At 43.3% G+C, this 13187-nt stretch overlaps 2 protein-coding genes across 3 annotated transcripts in view; one reads left to right on the top strand and one right to left on the bottom strand.

Annotated features, from left to right (window-relative positions):
- The window catches only part of ush1c (Usher syndrome 1C), a 33500-nt gene extending 29959 nt beyond the window's left edge, over window positions 1-3541 (bottom strand). The window contains exons 1-2 of the mRNA XM_021598768.3: window positions 3028-3541; window positions 518-585 (exon numbers count right to left, since the gene is read on the bottom strand). Coding sequence (XP_021454443.3) covers window positions 518-585; window positions 3028-3063 — 104 coding nt within the window. The 5' untranslated portion in view covers window positions 3064-3541. The remainder of the gene's footprint in view (window positions 1-517; window positions 586-3027) is intronic.
- Window positions 3542-3548: 7 nt separating this feature from the next.
- Window positions 3549-13166, top strand: ccdc77 (coiled-coil domain containing 77). Of its 2 annotated transcripts, none has more exons than XM_021598760.3 (12): window positions 3549-3655; window positions 4400-4434; window positions 4649-4832; window positions 4929-5071; window positions 5170-5266; window positions 5403-5484; window positions 6373-6461; window positions 6534-6682; window positions 9973-10243; window positions 12035-12160; window positions 12297-12449; window positions 12555-13166. In XM_021598760.3, the coding sequence occupies exons 2-12, from the start codon at window positions 4406-4408 to the stop codon at window positions 12699-12701; spliced, it is 1470 nt and encodes a 489-aa protein (XP_021454435.1). In that variant the 5' UTR covers window positions 3549-3655; window positions 4400-4405; the 3' UTR covers window positions 12702-13166. The 2 variants fall into 2 exon arrangements, with proteins under 2 accessions (XP_021454435.1, XP_021454436.1); XM_021598761.3 differs by lacking the exon at window positions 3549-3655 and adding an exon at window positions 3795-3818.
- The last annotated feature ends 21 nt before the right edge of the window (window positions 13167-13187 follow it).

Below are 13187 nucleotides of genomic sequence, written 5' to 3'. Positions count from 1 at the left end.
ACTGGTTGAGTACACTACTAACAACTACTAACAATTAATGTATCAAGTACTGGTTGAGTACACTACTAACAACTACTACTAACTACTAACAATGTATTTATCTAGTACGGGCAGAGTACACTACTAACAACTACTACTAACTACTAACAATTAATGTATCTAGTACTGGCAGAGTACACTACTAACAACTACTACTAACTACTAACAATTCATTTATCTAGTACTGGCAGAGGACACTACTAACAACTACTACTAACTACTAACAATTAATTTATCTAGTACTGGCAGAGTACACTACTAACAACTACTACTAACTACTAACAATTCATGTATCTAGTACTGGCAGAGTACACTACTAACAATACACTTCCTCAAATAAAGGATCAGCAAACTGAAATCAGTTAAGGGAAGAAAATTGAAAAACTGTGGCGAAGATTGTTTGTCCTGAAAATTACTAACAAGTCAATAATTTAGCACTAAACTAATGTGAAAGTCAGACATAGATGGTGGTACTCACTGGTGGTATATCCGCAGGACATCATACAGGTAATCCTTTTCTGCCTCATTGTCAATGAGTAGCTCCACCTAGACAACAAAGACATCTTCATCATCGTCATCGTCTTTATCACAGACAAGATAGCAGCTGCCACAGTCGGGGAAAGCTGCAGACTCTTACTGACACATCCCTCTCAGCTGTGGTCCTTTCACCATGACAGGGGACATGCACCCTAGCCCTAGGTGTGTGTGTGTGTGTGTGTGTGTGTGTGTGTGTGTGTGTGTGTGTGTGTGTGTGTGTGTGTGTGTGTGTGTGTGTGTGTGTGTGTGTGTGTGTGTGTGTGTGCGTGTGCGTGTGCGTGTGCGTGTGCCCGTGTATATGTTTGCTGTGTTTGTGTGCCCATAAAAGCATTAGCATCAATAGTATCTCTATTCTATTGTTGATGCTGGTGGCAGAAGGCCAGGTAGCTTTCCCTCTTTCTAGATCCCTTCTCCTTCGAAGTGGCCGGCCCTCACTAGGACTCTGGGCTGGGAGCCACTCTTATGCCACTGGACTGGGGAGAGGGAGTGAGGGAGTGAGACGGAGGGGGAGGTTGGAGGGGGGTTTGGAATAGTGAGGTGAGCAGTATAACCTTACAGTACAACCCTGTGACAAAAAAAGTCTCACATTCTCACACACACACACACACACACACACACACACACACACACACACACACACACACACACACACACACACACACACACACAGTACAGATAACCTTGTGGGGACACAAAATTCAGTCCCATTCTAAATCTTATTTTCCCTAACCCCAACCTTAACCCTAAAACCTAACCTTAACCCTAAACCTGAACATAACCCTGACTCCTAACCAAAAAACTAAAACAAACTCTAGCTCCTAACCCTAATTCTAACCTAACCCTAAACACCCTAGAAATAGCATTTGACCTTGTGGGGACTAACAAAATGTCAAATGTTTGTTTGTTTACTATTCTTGTGGGGACTTCTGGTCCACACAAGCATAGTTAAACACGTCCACACACACACACACACACACACCTAGATACACATTACCGGACAAAAGCACAAATATGCAAAGGTTGCTGGGTGTATGCCGGTGTGTTTATAGTGTCGTAAAGCTCTCTGACTCGACATTGAGAGACAGCGTAAGCAATGTGACTATGTGCAGACTTTGGCCCCATAAACTGATGAAGCCGATCATAAAACACCACCCACAGACCACTGGGTAGTCTAGGAACATGGACCAACACACAGCTTATGTTATAACTGAAGTTCTCTTGTGATCTCTAAACATTCAAACTCCCTTATTCTCAAACATCCAACAAAGCCCAGGGGTGAATACATCACACATTAATGTCAAATCAGCTATAATAGAGATGAAAGGGCCCACTTCAATCCAACATTAGCCTATATTCACCTCTAAAAGACAAATAAAATGAGTCGTTGTTGCTCATGCCTGCCTACCTGCCTGCTCTCTCGGTCTCTAAATGCTGCTGTAAATTGTTCCTTCCTTTCTGCATGGCTGGACATCCCTGACATTGTCTAAATGATCAAAAGGGGAGCGACCCAGTAACAACCTACAACATAGCTCGGGATCCACATTACAGAGGACTGAAAACACCAAAATGTATCAAGTTCCCTTTACACAGTTTCTCTTTTGACATTATTACCCTGATAATGTAACCTGCATTTGGGAAATGAACAATTGTATGCCTACAATTAATTTGTTTATATTTCTTTAACTACGCAAGTTAGTCAAGAACAAATTTTTATTTACAATGACTGCATACCCCGGGCCAAACCCTAACCCCAACGACGCTGCCCTATGGGACTCCCAATCACGGCCGATTGTGGTACAGCCCAGGATCGAACCAGGGTCTGTAGTGACGCCTCTAGACTTCTGCATTTCCTTTAATTTCTTTGCATCATTGGTATATATGTGTTGGATCATGAATGACCAACAAACAAAAAATATGTTGGAAAACCCAGAAGAACTTTCTGCAATACAGACAATGCACAATGACTAACCAATCAAGAACGCCAACACACAGGCCATAAGTCATCATGAAATACTGTAGCCTAGCTTACCTGTACAGACTCTTCGGACAATCTAAATGTATGTTACTGTATAGCCCATACACACATACAGTGTTTAAAAGGAATATATGAAATTAAATATCCTTACATGTGAGGGAGCAACGTTGAAATCATACAGAGAATGACGTTGTTTAACACACAAACAGTCTAATTTCACAATTGAGAAATAAAGAATGAAACAATGCAATAAAAATCGAAGACAAAACATATGTTAGTCCTATACTAATTAGTTCTCAATACCTATCAAGACATATTAAATGTAAAGGCAGCTGTGTAAAAGCGTTACCCAAACAGGGTTCAGAGTACATCATACAGTGATAACAGCCAAAGAGAAATGAAACACCAATTACTTTACATAACATAAATTACTTTACTTACCACATTAGGCAAATATTTAATTATTAAATTATTACCTTGTGTCTAAATTCTCGAGCTACTTTTCGTTCCATTTTCAACAACAAAAAAACGGTGCCACCAACCGGCGTTCAATCGTCCTGTGTGCGCTACCGAAAGTGGCGCTACCGATACTGAACGCAGGGTAGTAGATGAGTGACACCAGGGGCCGTATTTAGAGAATAGCACCGGGTAACAGTTGCTCGGGCGCAGGTCTAGGATCAGCGTACACTCCCCAAATCATAACCTCAATTGATAGGGTAACGAATACAAAACTGGCCTTATATCAGTGTCTAGTCCAGGCGCAAATAATTCATAGCCTTATTCCACCACCTCTAATACTACTGTACAGTTAGGTTATTGTAACATATGATAAAGTAGTGCCTGTGGCAATTGCGTTTTAGGCTTAATTGTCTATGACAAAGAAAAAACATATTTCACTATTTCCTTATGTAAGATACCGTGAAACAGTGCAGAAGTTGGTGCAGAAGTCCAGACGGTCACACAGTGTTTCAATTCACTACATAAAACAGTAGGTGGCGGTAGAGCTTCGCTACTCGAATCACACTGCACTTTTTTTCTGCGAAGAAAGACTTTGAAAACTTCCGGGATCTAAAGACAGTTTGAAGATTCATGAAACAGTGAAAGGTAAAGGGAAAACGAATGTCAATATTTAATACAGATTTAGAATCATTGTTGAAATACTGCCATCGGATATGCCACTTAAACATTTTGTACTGTTATCCATCTGTGTTAGCTGTCTTACGCAAACAAATTTGACTGGCGAATGTTTTTGTGACTTGTTTGTGAAGTGAGTGCACCGTTGTTCTAGCTGGCAGCTCACTTTGATAGAACGAACTAGCAAACTATGATATTTCATAAATACAATTAATAGACACAGATCGCCACCTAGCTAGCACAAGTGGAACCAGTCAGCTACGTTATCAGTTTCAAACTCCCCGCGTCTTTTGCCACACAGGCGCTTAGCAACGACGGGTAGGAGAGCGGCCATGCACCTGATATTACTCAATTTGGGAATTTCATTGTTTCGAGAGATCATGTGGGCAACTGAACACCCAGTATCATGGCACAAGTCACAACAACAGATAACTGCTATACTTTTTGTATTGAACCTTTATTTAACTAGGCAAGTAAGTTAAGAACAAATTCGTATTTACAATGTCGGTCAAACCCGGACAACGCTCGGCCAATTGTACGCTGCCCTATGGGACTCCGTATATCAGGGACCGCAGTGACGCCTCATAAAATGAAACGTAGTGCTTTAGACCGCTGCGCCACTCGGGATGCCCTATCTAAAAACCTCCGGGGCTTCCACACATATCATAACAATCATCTAACTGTGTCTCAAATTGAACAATAAATGTGTTTCAGGTCAACATGATGGAGTCACCTCCAACAAAAGACAGGTAAGTAAAGGCTACCTATTGTGTTGTTTAATTGTTTCCTCTATCAGATTACATAATTGTAGTGACCAAATCTATTGTGTCTAATCTCATTATTGAGTCTAATCTCCCTACGGCTCCTACGCTAATCTGACTAAGGAATTGTTCCTAGATTGGTTTTTATCTTTGTTAGCTTAGTGGGATAATGTCCTCCCTTCTGGGTTGTCTTCCCTTCCAGGCAGACAGACCACACCCCTGGGGTGGAGGACTCTCCCCTGCCCCCCATCACTGAGCGCCTGGCCTACCTGCGCCCCTCCAGAGAGCTGCTGGAGTTCTACAGGGGGAAGATCGCCCAGTTTGATGGAGAACACGATGATCTGATGCAGATGCTGGAGAAGTACAGAGGCACCACAGAGGACCAGGTGAACTGTGTGTGTGTGTGGGTGTGGGGAGTGCATGCATGCAGACAGCAACTGATGGGTGTGTGCTAATCTCCCTGTCTCTCCCTGCCCTCCCAGCACAAGCTGCAGTGGGAGGTGCGACAGCGCGAAGGGGAGATATCTGAGCTGCAGAAGGCTTTGAGTGACATGCAGGTGTACCTCTTCCAGGAGAGGGAACAGGCGCTGCGTCTGTACGCAGAGAATGACAGACTCAAGATCAGGTGAGCCCTCATTTGATTCACAATTACACTTTACAATTGCTATTGACATTTACATCTTTACATGAAAAATACAGGTTTTCTATTGTCTTTGTGTTCAGAGAGCTGGAGGACAGGAAGAAAATCCAGCACCTGTTAGCCCTGGTGGGGCCAGACACTGGGGAGATCACCTACTTCCACCGTGACCCTCCACACAAGGTCAGGGTTCACAGTTCCACTTCAGGAAACTTAATTCTGCTCCATTGTCTTATTTGACATTACATGACTTCGGAAAGGGATCGATATCTAGTTGGCAACTTACATGACTATTGCCTGTCTGTCTACTGTGCTGTAGGTTAGCATAGCCCAGAAGGAACTAGAGCCCAGAATTCTGGATCATCGGAAGATGGCAAAGTCAAGAACTGGATCTGCAAAAGGTTGAAGAAAATTCTCTGTTTTCATGATTTGATCATTATATTTTAGGGGTATACATATTTAGATGTATCTGTTGGTTTGAGATATTGCAGGTTTACAAGTAAAATCATTCAAGATGGCATTTGATCAGGGCCGACCCCAGGCATAAGCGACATAGGCGACCATCGGGGTCTCAACTTACTGTTGAGAGTTGGAATAGTAGAATATACAAGGTGCAATTTCAAAATGTGGTAGTGCATCAGCAACTTTTCTCTCATGTCAGTCACTGACAATCACTCAATAAGTTAATGTCAACTAAAATGTTTTAGATTGGTAAATTAGTCGAGCCAGCTATCTAAACTTATAGTAATCATGGTCGAATTACAGACCGGGCATCCAGGGCACGTGCTTAGGGGCCCTGACCTCCAGGGGGCCCCCATTTGATTTTGTTATTCACTCTCACTCAGATATAATATCAACATGGCACAATGTGTAGAATTGCAGGAAATTAGCTGTAAAACTGCACATTTTCTCTCTGACCAATGCAGAAACTAGTAGAATACCATAACATTTGTTATAAAATAGCAAAATCTTCTCTCAGTCCCATGTGAAAAATGTGTAAGGGGGCCTCCCAACAAAATGTTGCCTAAGGCCCCAAAAGGCCAGGACTGGCCCTGCATTTGATTTTTTTTTTTATCTCATAACAATTTGCTCTACCTAAGAGTTGAAAGATCTTCCCTATGTAAGATAAACCTAAGCCTAAGGGGGGGAGCTACTAAAATCAAATTTAGTAAGTAGGATTACAGTGTGCTCTGAGCACAAATCAGTTTACGGAAATGTGGAATAATCTGTCTTGGGAGTGCAATATTCCCCTGACTGTGCCACTTAGCCTTGCTTCTGTCTGTGAGCAGAGGGAAGCCGGACATCCAGATCAGAGGGAGTGGTGAATGGAGGAAGCCCAGAGCAGTACAGAAGAGACAACCAGACCTTACTACTACAGGTAGTACGACACACACTCTCAAAAGCAACCCATTTAGCTCATTGAAAACTATTGAACTGGTGTAATGTGCAGGTGGAGGCGCTGCAGGCTCAGATGGAAGAGCAGACTCGTTTGTCCAAAGAGCAGGTGGAGTCTCTGCTGGAGGACAGGAGGATCCACGTGGAGGAGGGACAGGTCCAGCACCAGAGAGACCAGGACCGCATCACCGTACTCACTGACAAGTATGCAAACTACCTACTATACTCTACTGCACTCTTCATATCATTACTACATTTCATATTCCTCCACCCCACATACTGTACCACCAAATGATATGTAGAGAGAGCTGTCTCAACCAGAGGCCAGGACTGCATCACTACTCTCACTGTCAGAGTGGGTTCACGTCAGGGATGGACATGAGTACTCCAACTGACGTCAAAACTCTATCATCAACCAGAGATCGAATTAGGACTCGAAGACAACTTTCATTCGCTTTGATTTTAGTGTTCCATTTGTTCATGTGCATTTGCGGGGCACAAAAAAAAAAGAACCAAGCCAATTATCACGTAGTTCTTCTCCCTAAACTCCCTTTCCCCACTGTGTCTCACTCAATCAATTGTGTTCCGACCCATTCCGTTACATACACAAGCGCCCGTTAGGCGTACAGAAATACAGTGGGTTCAGAAAGTATTCCTAGCTCGACTTATTCCAATTTTTGTTGTTAAAGCCTGAATTCAAAATGGATTAAATACATTTTCTCACCCATCTACACACCATACCCCATATTGACAGTGAAAATGTTTTTTTGAAATGTTAGCAAATTTAAATGAGATATTTTTGTATTTTTAAAACATGTTTTCACTTTGTCATTATGGGTTATTTTTATTGTGTGTAGATGGGTGGAGAATGTATCTAATCCATTTTGAATTCAGGGTGTAACACAACAAAATGTGGAATAAGTCCAGGGATATGAATAGTTTCTGAAGGCACTGTAAATGCCTATACAAACGTTTAATCACAAATAGAAAATGGACTGGTTGACTGACTGAAGGAGAGAAACGTGTTCCCACAACGAGCGCTGAAATCATTGCGTCCTGTCTTTTCTGCGTAGGCTACTTTCCGTAGTGCTACTGCCATTTAGAATTGGTTAGCCCAGGCTACAATCCCCCTGAACATAGATGGTAAAACTAGAACAAGCGTATTTTCATCAGAATCATTAAGCTTAGGCCTACTCACCAAACGGATGTTGTGGCCTTAGGCCTACTCACCAAACGGATGTTGTGGCCTTAGTCCTACTCACCAAACGGATGTTGTGGCCTTAGGCCTACTCACCAAACGGATGTTGTGGCCTTAGGCCTACTCACCAAACGGATGTTGTGGCCTTAGGCCTACTCACCAAACGGATGTTGTGGCCTTAGGCCTACTCACCAAACGGATGTTGTGGCCTTAGGCCTACTCACCAAACGGATGTTGTGGCCTTAGTCCTACTCACCAAACGGATGTTGTGGCCTTAGGCCTACTCACCAAACGGATGTTGTGGCCTTAGGCCTACTCACCAAACGGATGTTGTGGCCTTAGGCCTACTCACCAAACGGATGTTGTGGCTGTAATTCATCCCCATGCAGTGTTCAATGTGGAATTGTTCATCCATTTGTACAATTCCAAAGAACAGGCAGATTAAACTAAATTGAACGTCTGTATATTGAAAATAAGACATGTTTTGGTTTATAACCCTGAACTTTGAACTCGCCAAATTGAGTCCCGTTTTAAATTATCACTCTTTGAGAGTAACTGTTTTGACTGTTTCAATGATGTCTATAAACCCTGGCGATGATGCTATGTATTGGCCATTAAGAGGCTTTGAAGCCTCTTGGGAGAAACTTTCAGAAGGACAACCATCTCTGCAGCACTCCACCAATTAGGCCTTTATTGTAGAGTGGCCAGATGGAAGCCACTCCTCAGTAAAAGGCACATGAAAGCCCGCTTGGAGTTGCCCAAAAGGCACCTAAAGACTCTCAGACATTGAGAAACAAGATTCTCTGGTCATTTCTAAAAACCTGTTTTTGCTTTGTCATTATGGGGTATTGTGCGTCGGTTGATGAAGGGGGGAAAACGTTTTAATCAAATTTAGAATAAGGCTGTAACCTAACACAATATAGAAAAAGTCAAGGGGTCTGAGTACTTTCCAATGGCACTGAATTACATTGTTTTTTTTATCATAAAACAGTTGTCTTTTCTGTGATAAGGGCTCAGGAAATGAGTGTCTTGTCTGCTTCAAGCAAGTGTCACTGCTGAGGTTACTGCCTTTTTGAAGTTTCTGTTCCATAATATAATGTAACTAGTTGATATTACAGTTTCAATAAATTAGTCTTAAATGGCACTTGTTTTTTTATTGAATGAATATACACTGAGTATACAAATCATTAAGAACACCTTCTCTGGGCCACCCGAGAGGCGCAGCTGTCTAAGGCACTGCATCGCAGTGCTAGAGGCGTCACTACAGACCCGGGTTCGAGTTCACAACCGGTTGTGATCGGGAGTCCCATAGGGTGGCGCACAATTGGCCCAGCGTTGTCCGGGTTAGGGGAGGGTTTGGTCGGGGGGCCTTTACTTGGCTCATCGTGCTCTATCGACTCCTTGTGGCGGGCGGGGAACCTGCAGGCTGACTTCGGTCGTCAGGTGAACAGTGTTTCCTCCGACACATTGGTGCAGTTTGCTTCCGGATTAAGCAGGCGGGTGTTAAGAAGCACGGTTTGGCAGGTCATGTTTCGGGGACTCATGACTCCACCTTCACCTCCCGAGCCCGTTGGTGAGTTGCAGGAATGAGACAAGATCGAAAAAGGGGGTCTTTCCATGACAGACCGATCAGGTGAAAGCTAGTATCCCTTATTGATGTCACTTGTTAAATCCACTTCAATCAGTGTAGATGAAAGGGAGGAGACGGGTTAAAGAAGGATTTTTAAATCTTGACAATTGAGACATGGATTGTGTTTGTGCCATTGAGGGTGAATGGGCAAGACAAAAGATCTAAGTGCCTTTTGAACTGGGTATGGTAGTAGGTGCCAGGCACCTCACATTCAACAGTTTCCTGTGTGTATCAAGAATGGTCCACCACTCAAAGGACATCCAGCCAACTTGACACAACTGTGGGAAGCATTGGAGTCAACATGGGCCAGCACCCCTGTGGAAGGCTGTTGACAGCTTGTAGAGTCCTGCCCCAACACATTCATGCTGAAGAGGGGGTGCAACATAATATTAGGAATGTGTTATTTATGTTTGGCATACTCACTGTATATGGGGCGATTTGGATTTGTTATCCTGTAATGGTTATGTTAAATTAGGCGTTGTTGGGATATAGATAAATGTGCATGTTTTTTTTCCAATGCGGGCCTGAGTAAAAATCGTTGGAGTACTCCCAACAGTCAAAAAAAATGTAAAATGCCTATCCTAGTTCACATACCCCTATCCTGAATACATGTTCTCTCCCTTCCTCTCTGTTCCACTCCTTGTCCCTCTCTACTCTTCCTCCCAGGCTGGACCGGACCCAGAACCTGCTGTACGAGAGCACCAGGGACTTCCTACAGCTGAAGTTTGAGACGCGGGCCCACGAGAAGGGCTGGATGGTGGAGAAGGACCGGCTGCTGCGAGAGCTGGACTCAACCCAGGACCGTCTGAGGAAAGCCAGTGATGGTCATGGGAGGGAGCAGCCGGGACCAGGATCCAGAGGACACGGCAGCAGCATGGCCCTGCTTCTAACCCAGCCCCAGCCTGACACACAGCACGTCCACAGGGAAGAGCTCAGGGTGGGTAGTGGTACACATGCTTCAGATCAGAGGTCTTACATCATTGGGATCATGTCCCATCCAACACCTCAAATAAAGGAGTCTCTTTTACGTTTTTTTATTTTACATTAACAAGTGGTGTTAAAAGCGTTGTTGTGCCTAGGGCTGTTACGGTGACCATATTTCCGACATATTTATGACCGCAGTCAAATTCCACATGACTGTTGAGTCACGGTAACTAGGCTTCTCCAAAACGGTGCTCTGATGCCGCTGATGGTCGTTAGTAGCACTCAAACTTGCTAATGGCCAGGTACTCGGGGCTCTATTGTCTCTCTAATCACTCTGAAATCAATGCAAATGCAGTCGAAAATCACTACACGAGTTTGAGCGGAATAGGATCACCTGTTGCCCACCGAGAGCCAGCTCCTCGTAGCTGGTTGATGCATGGAATGAAATAAGTGTTATTGTATGCCCATGTTGCACAACATTTCTATATGCTATGCAATTGTGTGAGAAAACAGAGTTTTGATGGCCTCTATTAAAAAGAGGAGGATCCCATTAGCTTTCTATAGGCTGGGCCTACTATATTTATTTCTCAACATTCCTAATATTAAGCACATTGCGTCGCTTTACAACCGGAGTACCCTACCTACCTGGCTGGCATGAAAATGAACCGCTCGAAAAGCTCCCTTCAATCGGATGACGATAATAGCCCATTCTATATCAAAACTAATGTCACACACATGATTTAGTATATGTAAAGACAACATTACATTTAGAATAGTCTGACGGGTGAGAATATTATCACTTGTTAATGATGCCCAATGTGTGCAGTCAAAGGCAAGAAACAGAGCATGCATTTTGTGACTTTTTCATATCATAGTCGCCTGCATCATGAAGCCTAGCCCATGGGCCTATATGTTTTGCTAAGTTTTGTATCACAACTAAAATAACCTAGCCTATAGGCCCAAGACCCCTGGAACAGGATTGGGGAGCCCAGAGCCTAGTGTAACAAGACTCCTGGAACAGGGTTGGAGAGCCCATAGCCTACAGAGCCTCTGAGTCACCATCAAATTCTTGGTTACCTCCCTAACCAAGGTCCTTCTCCTCCAATTTCTCAGTTTGGCCAGGCATCCAGAGCTAGGAAGAGTCTTGGTGGTTTCAAACTTCTTCCATTTAAGAATGATGGAGGCCAATGTGTTCTTGGGGACCTTCAATGCTGTAGCAATGTTTTGGTACCCTTCCCCAGATCTTTGCCTCAACACAATCCTGTCTCAGGGTTCTAAGGACAATTCCTTCTACCTTATGGCTTGGCGTTTGAACTGACATGCACTGTCAACTATGCGACCTTATATAGACAGGTGTGTGCCTTTCCAAATCATGTCCAATCAATTGAATTTACCACAGATGGACTCTAATCAAGTTGTAGAAACATCTCAAGGATGATCAATGGAAACAGGATGCAGCTGATCTCAATTTCGAGTCTCATAGCAAAGGGTCTGAATACTTATGTAAAGGTATTTGTTTTTTTATTTGTAATACATTTGCAAAAATGTATCACCTGTGTTCGCTTTGTTATTATGAGGTAGAGTGATATATTTTATTTAATCTATTTTAGAATAAGGCTGTAACGTAACAAAATGTGGGAAAATGGAAGGGGTCTAGATACTTTTCGAATGCACTGTGTATATACAGTGCCTTTGGAAATTATTAAGACCTCTTGACTTTTTCCACATTTTGTTATGTTACAGCCTTATTCTAAAATGGATTTCCTGTGGTGTTGTTGTGTCCTGCTATTTCCTGTGGCCCCAGACAATGCAGGAAGAGCTGAAGCAGGCCCACCGCCTGGCTGAGATGTACAGGGAGCAGTGTGTTACCCTGGAGACAGACCTGGCTCAGATCAGAGAGGAGGGGGACATGGGCAGGGAGATTTTCAAGGTGTGTGGCCACGAATCCTTACATGATATGAATAATTCTGACTACACCATGTATATTTTGCTGAATTATTGTTTGTGTTATACATGGTGGCGTGTGCGTGTTTACTCCACTGTGTTTTGCTCACCTTTGTGTGTAGGATCGGTCGGACAAGATGGCGAAGCGTCTTCAGATGACGACCCAGCGGTACGAGGCCCTGGAGAAGAGGAGGGCCATGGAGGTGGAGGGCTTCAAGACCGACATCAAACACCTCCGACAAAAACTCAAAGATGTGGAGAAACAGCTTTTCAAGGTACGTAGGAGGTGAATGTCGTGTACCGAGGTGTGTTAGAAGCTAAGTAAACATACAACAGCTATGTGCAGGCTCATGTGTGGGTGTGGTACCTGTGTGTTTCAGGTCACCCTGAACGTGGGCCCGAATCAGGACCTGGCCATCCTACACGAAGTGCGTCAGACCAACGCTCGGACCAGGAAGGTCCAGGGGGAGCTGAAGACCCTGAAGGCCAAGATCTACGGCCTGGAGAACGACCTCCGATACAGCTGAGATTTTTTTAAAGCCCACTGGGGACCAGGGTACTGTTCAGTTGCCCACGCAACAGGAAATGTTTTGAAACTGAATAATTTTGCATTGTTGTTGGACAATTTAACTTAGGACTCCCTACTCATCATGATCCTGTATTCCCCCTTTGACATACTAAGTTATATATATTTTTTTGTTGACACCTGATGATATGAGATGCAGCACATGTGCTATCTAAAATGTCTCATGATTTAGAACTTTTTTTGTTTGTTTAGGTTTTAGGCCAAGGAGACCTGGGTGTGTATGACATTACATTTTCTATTACATTGATACAGTAATTAAATACAAACAGAACAAGATGAACAATGTGCACATAAAAGTTCATTTTAGACAAACAGGTTTTCCGCTACTGATGTATCTATTGTGTGTTGCTATGAAAGACCGAGTGGGTGTTTCATTTTGATCAATAAAGATGTATTTTATGATTAATTGTAATAACTAGATTGACAA

This window comes from Oncorhynchus mykiss, chromosome 4 (genome assembly GCF_057628025.1).
Source record: "Oncorhynchus mykiss isolate SJ-2025 chromosome 4, ASM5762802v1, whole genome shotgun sequence".
Classification (NCBI taxonomy): domain Eukaryota; kingdom Metazoa; phylum Chordata; class Actinopteri; order Salmoniformes; family Salmonidae; genus Oncorhynchus; species Oncorhynchus mykiss.
Note: the sequence above shows the minus strand (reverse complement) of the source record. Positions and strands in the feature narration are given on the sequence as shown.